The sequence below is a fragment of the Galeopterus variegatus genome, unplaced genomic scaffold, assembly GCF_000696425.1.
Source record: "Galeopterus variegatus unplaced genomic scaffold, G_variegatus-3.0.2 Scaffold3506, whole genome shotgun sequence".
NCBI lineage: Eukaryota > Metazoa > Chordata > Mammalia > Dermoptera > Cynocephalidae > Galeopterus > Galeopterus variegatus.
Window position 1 is genome coordinate 115,729 of NW_007729617.1, and position 7,877 is coordinate 123,605.

Genomic DNA, 7,877 nt, shown 5'->3' on the forward strand with positions numbered 1-7,877 from the left:
GCAGCAACGTGGATGAACTTAGAGAAAATTATGTTAAGTGAAATAAGCCAGGCACAGGTAAGTGGGAGCTCAAAAATAAACAAATACATTTTAAAAAAAAGAAAGATACAACAAACACAATAATATGTTGAACTTTCAAAAGGAGAGAACAGAACTGAGGTTACCAGAGGTGGGAAAGGGGGAGGGGGAAGGAGAGGTAAGGGAGGAATGTAAAGGGCCATGAAAAAGAATTACCTTGTGTAATGTTAAATACACTTACTATCCTAACTTGAGCATCACCTGTTGCACACAGGTATTGATATTCAACTCTGTGCCCCACAGATATGTACAATCAACTATGTTACAATAAAAAAAAAACATAGAAAAAAACCAATGTTGAGGACAAGAAGCCAGACAGAGAAGAATACATACTTAGGATTCCATTTATTTCAAGTTTGAAAGTGGGCACAACTAATCTATCTTTTTAAAGGTTGGGATAGTGGGGAGGAGGCAGGGAGCAGCCTTTGGAAACAGCAAGAAGGAGGCTTCTGGAAGGACATTCTGCAGTGCTGAGGTAGTTCTATGTCTTGACTGGGGTGGTAGCTACACAGGTGTGATAACTTCGCGACAGTTCCCTAGTTGTAGCATTATGATTTGTACATTTTTATGCATGTATATTACACTTAAGAAAAGGAACTTTAAAGGACCACATTGAAGTACATATCCAGAGAAGTGGACCCATTTTACTCTCCCCTCATCCTCTGGTAGTCATTCTTGTTAGTTTCTACTTTATCATTCCAGTGATTCTTTTCATAAAAATAAGGATATTTATGAGTCATATGCTCATTCCTCGCACCGCTTTCTTCCAGGAATTATTCCTTGCATCACTCTGCATCTTGCTCCTCTCTCTTGACCACTTCTCTGCTCACTGCTTGCCCCAGATTTGCATAACTAGGGAGACTTCTCAAGTGACAGATCAGGGCCCAGAAGATTAGTTAACCTTAAACATCTCTGTGGCACCACAGTCTCCCTCCTTGGCCACATTTTTTTTCCTTTAAAAAAGCACTAATTCAGTGGAAATGACTGGTAGTACCATATTACCATTAAAAACTTTTGTTCATTAAGGATACTATTAATCTTTTGGAGGATATATTCATAATATATATATTATGTTAAGTACAGGACTTAAATCTGAAATATATGAAGAGCTCCTACAAATCAACAATAATAATAATAGGAGACAAACACTCCAGTAGAAAAACGAGCAAGCAACTTTATCAGTCTCTTAACAAAATATGAATGACCAATATGTGAAAACGTGCTGAACCTCAGTAGGCATTAGAGAAATGCAATTAAAAGCAGAATGAGGGCCGGCCTAGTGGTGCACTGCTACAGTGCGCCACTTGGGAGCGTGGAGGCGCTCCCGCCGAGGGTTCGGATCCCACATGCAGACCGGTTCCCGCTCACTGGCTGAGCAAGGGGCGGGCGCGGCACCTAGGGTTGCGATCCCGTTGCTGGTCCCAGTCCAGTGCGGGCGCGACACTGAGGGTTGCAGTCCGTTGCCGGACACGAAAAAAGACAAAAAGGAAAAAAAAAAAAAAGCAGAATGAGACACCAAGACACGCCTAATACAATGGTTACAATAAAAAAGGCTGAAAATCCCACATCTGGTGAGGATGGGACCAGCTCCTGCTCACATGTGGTCCAGCTGACATGCCTGGCCTGTGCAACTGGAGTGTTCTCTTGGCTCTTCTGTCCTGGTAAAAACTCTTAATGGGGAGCAGAACTGTTGCCTGGGAGAGGAAATGGACACAGCTTTTATACTAAGTGAATTCATCCTTCATTAAAAAATGTGAAAGGACAGCCAAGGATTACTAGACATTAAAAAAAAAAACAAAAAAATTTACAACATGAAAAGTTTGAGAGGGCCGGCCCGGTGGCACACTTGGTAGAGTGCAGCGCTTGGGAGTGCGGCGGTGCTCCCGCCGAGGGTTCAGATCCCATATAGAGACCGGTCCGCTCACTGGTTGAGTGGGGTGCGGGCGTGACACTGAGGGTTGCGATCCCGTTCCCAGTCACGAAAAAAGACAAAAAGGAAAAAAAAAAAAGTTTGAGAAACCAAGATGAGAAACAAAACAAAGAAGCTTGAAAACTGAATCCAGTGGGAACAGATAATTTAGAAAAGGCATGTCTTAAAAAGCAGTACTCCAAGAATGTTTGAGAAAATACATCCAAATATCCATAAAGCCAGAAAAGGTTGCTATGAAGAATGAGAGAACGGAGCGTTTTTATGAAACTAAAGATACAATGGGTAACATTCGAAAGCTGAGATAAAAAGTCCAGGGCTTCTCCCAATTTGGAGCAGAAAGACAAAAAGATTAAAAATGAAGGAAAAGTCAGGAGACAGAGGGCTCAATCCAGGACGTGCAATATCTGTCTAATAAGATTTCCAGAAAGAGAGAACAACAGAATACAATAGAGGAAAAGAAATAATGACAAAAAAAAATAAAGATACTCTTTCAAATCTTAAAGGCTGAGGTAAAGCCAAATAGGATGAATGAAAAAAATTCACACCAAGGCACATATTCATGTTCAGGCTTCACACGCAAAGGACGTGACGAGGAGATCTCGGAGTTCTGCTCTGGCACACCGATCCAAGAACAATTATCCCAAAATCTGCCGAGCAAAAAATACTGATCTTCCAGTTTACCCAAGGGGTTAGATTACCAATTTTTACAGACAAGTCTAAAAACGGTCGCACCCGGGTTCCAATGGCCCTCCTTCCCTTCTCTCTCTTTTTTTTTTTTCTCTTTGAACACATTGCCTTGCGATCTCTCAGTGGGGTGTGACAGGAATAAGGCTAAGTTAGGGTTCAAGAGCTGGGGCCCCAGGCTTGGAGCCTCAAGGAAGATGCCCAGGTGCTTTACAGACAAGTCTAAAAACGGTCGCACCCGGGTTCCAATGGCCCTCCTTCCCTTCTCTCTTTTTTTTTTTCTCTTTGAACACATTGCCTTGCAATCTCTCAGTGGGGTGTGACAGGAATAAGGCTGAGTTAGGGTTCAAGAGCTGGGGCCCCAGGCTTGGAGCCTCAAGGAAGATGCCCAGGTGCGTAAGCGGAGGCCCCGTGGGCACCACATCTCTGCACGCACTTCTCTACCTTGTCCAAGCCTCCTCGCTGCTGCAGTGAGAACTGGGGGCAGGTGGCCAGGTCCCACCCTCCGGTTTTCCTCAGTTTCAGGTGGTGTCATGACCTTGTCATGCCACAGAGGGCTGCCACGTTGCTCAGCCAACATTCCTCACTGCCCTGTGGAATTGTGCAGCAATTCCCACAGAGGGGCAGCGTCTTTTCCCGACAGAGCCCTGGGGGAGGGAAACCTTTTGGCAGGAATATGGCTCAGAATCTTCTCGGCTGGAGTGCAGGTTTCGCTGGCTGTGGCCTGCCTCGTCTCCTACAGCTGCTCTGGCCTCTCAGCCCGCACCAGCCAGTCCCCTGCTGTGCGATACCACAGGGCAGTGCAGCACGTAGGCTGAACAGCGTGGCAGCCCTCTGTGGCATTATGGGGTCTCAAGGACCCAGAGAAACCATGGGGTGCTGAGGGAAGGCCGTGTAGATGAGGTGGGCTTGGAGGGTGGATGGCAGGCAGAGGAGGGGCCAGGGTGCCTCCCGCAGAGAGGTGTGGAAGCATCATGCTGCTCAGAAGGCCACTCAGCAGGCGGGCAGGTGGCGGGTGGCATGAAAGAGCACAGCAGGCAGGAAGCTGCCAAGGTGGCAGACAAGTCCTAGCATGTGAAGCCTGGATTAGGAAATTGCCCCCAGCTGCAGTGTGGACACTGACTGACAGGGTGGCCATAGGGCATGGGTGATGACGGGCTGGGACCTTGCTGCCCATCCAGGGGGCAGCCAGGGGGCAGTTGGTTCAGGCTTTGGTGGGGTTTGTGGCTGCCTCAGGCAGGGCTCTGTGCCTGGGAACTGGAGCCACCTTTGGTCTCCTCCCAGGCTATGCTCCGGTCACCGGGATGTGCCACCCCGTCCGCAGCTGCACCCTGAACCACGAGGACGGCTTCTCCTCAGCGTTTGTTGTGGCCCACGAGACTGGCCATGTGTAAGTGGCCTGGCTGTTCTTGTCATCTGGGAAAGGTCGGGGCTACCCCTGGCTGCCCACTTCTCTGTGCCCTGAGAGGGACACACACTGTATGAACATCATTGGGATATGATTCCTGTCCTCTCAGTGCTGTATAGGGCAGGCCTAAGATCCACTTTCTGCTGAAGGAACAAATCAAAGGAAGGTAGAACTTGAGCCAAGCAGGGGCTCTGGGCCAGGCAGGAGCCACCACTTGTAGGAACAGGCTGAACTCCTTACCCCATTTTGCAGATGAGTCACTGAGGCTCTGAGGGAAGCTTGCCCAGGGTTACAGGCGTGGGGGTGGGAAGCCATGGCTTTGCCTGGTTGTGCATGCCCTGGGCACCATGCAAGCCCCTGAATCTTGGGGCCAGACAAACGTTGATGGGAAATTCCACAGGGCTGCTGGGCTGTGCAGGGGCGGGGGACTGAGCGTGCGCAGAGGGTACCCGGGAGATTGGGGCCTGCAGATGCCTCTGCCTCTCCTATGTTCATGTGACAGTTCCCCTCCTTGGTGACAGGATACCCGAGGGGGCTGCCTCCCGGATATTGTGTCCCCAGAGTGCCCCTGGCTTTAAGAATCTAGCAGGTGGAGAGTTGGTACCACCTGGCTCAGGGCAGACCACCAGCTAAGGTCAGGGGAGGTCAGTGGGGAGAGGTCAGGGGTGGTCAGGGGTGCCACTCCACCTGCCTCGCATTGGGGTGGGTGGAGCCGGCAGGTCAGCACGGCCAGGTGAGGGTCCAGCACAGCCGCCTTGCTCCCCGCACAGGCTGGGCATGGAGCATGACGGGCAGGGCAACCGCTGCGGCGACGAGGTGCGTCTGGGCAGCATCATGGCACCGCTGGTGCAGGCTGCCTTCCACCGCTTCCACTGGTCCCGCTGCAGCCAGCAGGAGCTGAGCCGCTACCTGCAGTGAGTACCACTCCGGGACCTCGTGGGTGGCCCCTCGGCCCCTGGGCTCTGCTCTGGGAGGGCGCAAGTCCCTGGTGTGCCTGGGTCCAGCCTGAGCCCTCAGACTTGGGTCTTCCAGTGTGAAGTGCAGGGGAGGGGAAAGGGCACCCCTGCAAGTGCATACTGATGTCAGGGAGGAGATCCTATTGCTGGGGGCCCAGCCTTGAATGACAACTGGGCAAGGCAGCTATCCTGGGATCTATGCAAGCCAGGAAAAGAGATGCAACAGGGAAACTGAGGCAGTACAGGCAGGGTGTGCAGGCAGGCCCTCAACAGCAGTTCCAGAAGGGGCTTCAGTTGCCTCCTGGGCTGGATGGCCAGGCCCATTGAAGGCTGCTTATGGCACCCACATGTGCCCTCACAGCTCCTACGACTGCCTGCGGGACGACCCCTTCGCCCACGACTGGCCGGTGCTGCCCCAGCTCCCGGGGCTGCACTACTCCATGAACGAGCAGTGTCGTTTCGACTTCGGCCTGGGGTACATGATGTGCACCGCGGTGAGTGTCAGAGCCCAGCAGCCAGCGGCACCTCTGTGTATGGGAATCTGCTCTGGATCCTGGTGCCTGGCAAGCTCCTCCTGGTGTTGGGGTGGCTCCTGGGGGAGTTTGAGGACGAGCCCCCACATGGGGAGGGCGGAGCGGCCCTCCAGAAGCAGCAGCATCTCCCTGTGCAGCCACCACTCCTCACCCAGTAGGCACCCAGTTCCCACCTGGAGGGTCCAGACGTGGTCCTGGGCAGGAAGCACTCAGATGATGGGGCTGTGGCCAGGGGGCCAGCGACGCATGGTCTATGCCAGTCTGGCAGGGCCCTTGCAATGGCCTGTAGAGTTCAGGAGGGCTTCCCTGAGGAAGAAGGCTAAGTGGGAGGAGAGGGCATTGCAGAAGGAAAAATCACATGTGCGGACGCCCCGGGGGGGGAGAGAACACAGCATGCAGAGGAGCACTCAGCTGTTTCCCAGGGCAGGTGCAAGGGCAGAGCCATCTGTCAGCAGGAAGCCCGATCATCAGAATCGAGGCAGTGCGGCAGGAGCTCTAGTGTCTGTTAATGCCTGACTTAAAGCTCATCTCTACTGTATGAAGGAAGTAAGCAAAGGAGTCCCATTTTACAGATGAGGAAACTGAGGCCTAGAAGGGTTAGTTAACTTGCCTGAGCCCATGCAGCGAGCAAGTGGTGGACTTGAGTACCAGTGCAGGAGGTCAGACTCCTCCCACGACTGCCTGAGGAGCATGGTGGACTCAAGTCTCACGGTGATGGGGGGCTCTGGAAAGGTTGGAATGGGGAGCAGCATGGCCAAATCTGAGTTTCAGCCGAACCCTCAGGGATGTCCTGGAGGAAGGCCAGTCAAGACAGGAGCAGAAGGGCCAGGGAAGAGATCCAGGGGACAAAGGCTGAGGCTGGAAGAGGGCGGACCTGTGGGAGCAGAGGGGAGGGCTTCAGCAGGGCTTCAGGAGGTAGAAGGCATGGCAGGGGGACAGTGGTGCCCACAGGGCTCTGCAGCAACAGCACCTTGCAGCCACCAGCCACTTCCACCTGGGCCAGAGTGATGCCCACCCTTCCCTCATGCCAGGCACACTGGCTCCCAGCTATCTGTCCAGACTGCATGGGGGGTGCAGTCACCAAAGGCTGGAGGCTGTGGAGGCCCAGCCGTGTGCGGGGACCCTACAGCACCCACCCCGTATGCACATGGTCCTCACAGCCCCAGAAGCGTGCAGAGCTCATGGCACCCACCAGCCACACAAGCCAGTCATGGGCCAATCTCACTGGGGCATCTCAGTTACAGGTCCTGGGATGGGGGACAGAGGGGCACCCCTGGGCAGATGGTGGGAGGTGGCCTGGCAAGCTGCTGGTGCTTTCTTCCAGTTCCGGACCTTCGACCCCTGCAAGCAGCTGTGGTGCAGTCACCCTGACAATCCCTACTTCTGCAAGACCAAGAAGGGTCCCCCTCTGGATGGGACTATGTGTGCACCTGGCAAGGTGAGTCAGGACCGAGGGCTCTTCGAGAGCAGCAGGGCAGAGGACAGGAACCGTGAGGTGCACAGATTGCCAGGGACAGACCCTGCAGTGCCCCCAGGGTGGGGCCAGGGGTCTTGTCAGAGGATCCCTGCTGCCCTCTTCTTCCCCCTCTCTAATTACTCCCCACACTCACATGCCAGAGCTTCTGCGACCCTGTGCTTCTGACACCAGAGCGAACTCAGAGCTCCTCACTGTGCTTCAAGCCCCCTTAGCAATCCTCTCCTCTGAGGAGCAGCTTCTGAGGTTCTGGCAGCCTTCTGTCACCTCTGCACACTGTGGGTGACTGTGGGTCACTTCAGCTTGAGGCCCGCACTGGGATCTGGTGGCACCTGGGTCCCCAGGCCCAACATGAGGCTTAGCCTCTCCATCCCCAGGGCCTCAGTGGTTGTCCCTTGTTGGGCAGACTTGTCCCATGGGGGTCACTTGATGGCTACCCGAGACCCACTTCCCACCGTCTGATGACTCAGCGGAAAGAAGGGCTTCTCCTTCCTTGTCAGTCCAGCCCAAACTCCAGGCATGATTCTCATTGGTTCAGATGAAATTACACGCCCGCTCCTCAGCCACTCACTTGCTAGGGGGCTGGCATATGCAGATGAGACTAAGCCTGGATCTCAGCCCAGGAGGGCTCAGCCCACCAGAGCCACACTGGCCAGCGCGGGGCCTGGCGCCCTGAAGTGGGGACTGGACTCTGCTGCATGTCCCACAGTGTCAGTCCCAAGAGGCCCCCCAAATCGTCTGGGCCTGTGGTTCCTTGATGCAGGACTTTGGCCTGGGACCGGGCCAGGTGCATCATTTTTGTCCCTGGTGGAGC

At 53.8% G+C, this 7,877-nt stretch overlaps 1 protein-coding gene across 1 annotated transcript in view; it reads left to right on the forward strand.

Moving 5' to 3' along the window:
• Positions 1-7,877, forward strand: part of ADAMTS2 (ADAM metallopeptidase with thrombospondin type 1 motif, 2) — a 112,382-nt gene that overhangs the window by 63,449 nt on the left and 41,056 nt on the right. Inside the window, exons 6-9 of the mRNA XM_008585249.1 lie at positions 3,977-4,082; positions 4,871-5,014; positions 5,418-5,550; positions 6,914-7,027. Coding sequence (XP_008583471.1) covers positions 3,977-4,082; positions 4,871-5,014; positions 5,418-5,550; positions 6,914-7,027 — 497 coding nt within the window. The remainder of the gene's footprint in view (positions 1-3,976; positions 4,083-4,870; positions 5,015-5,417; positions 5,551-6,913; positions 7,028-7,877) is intronic.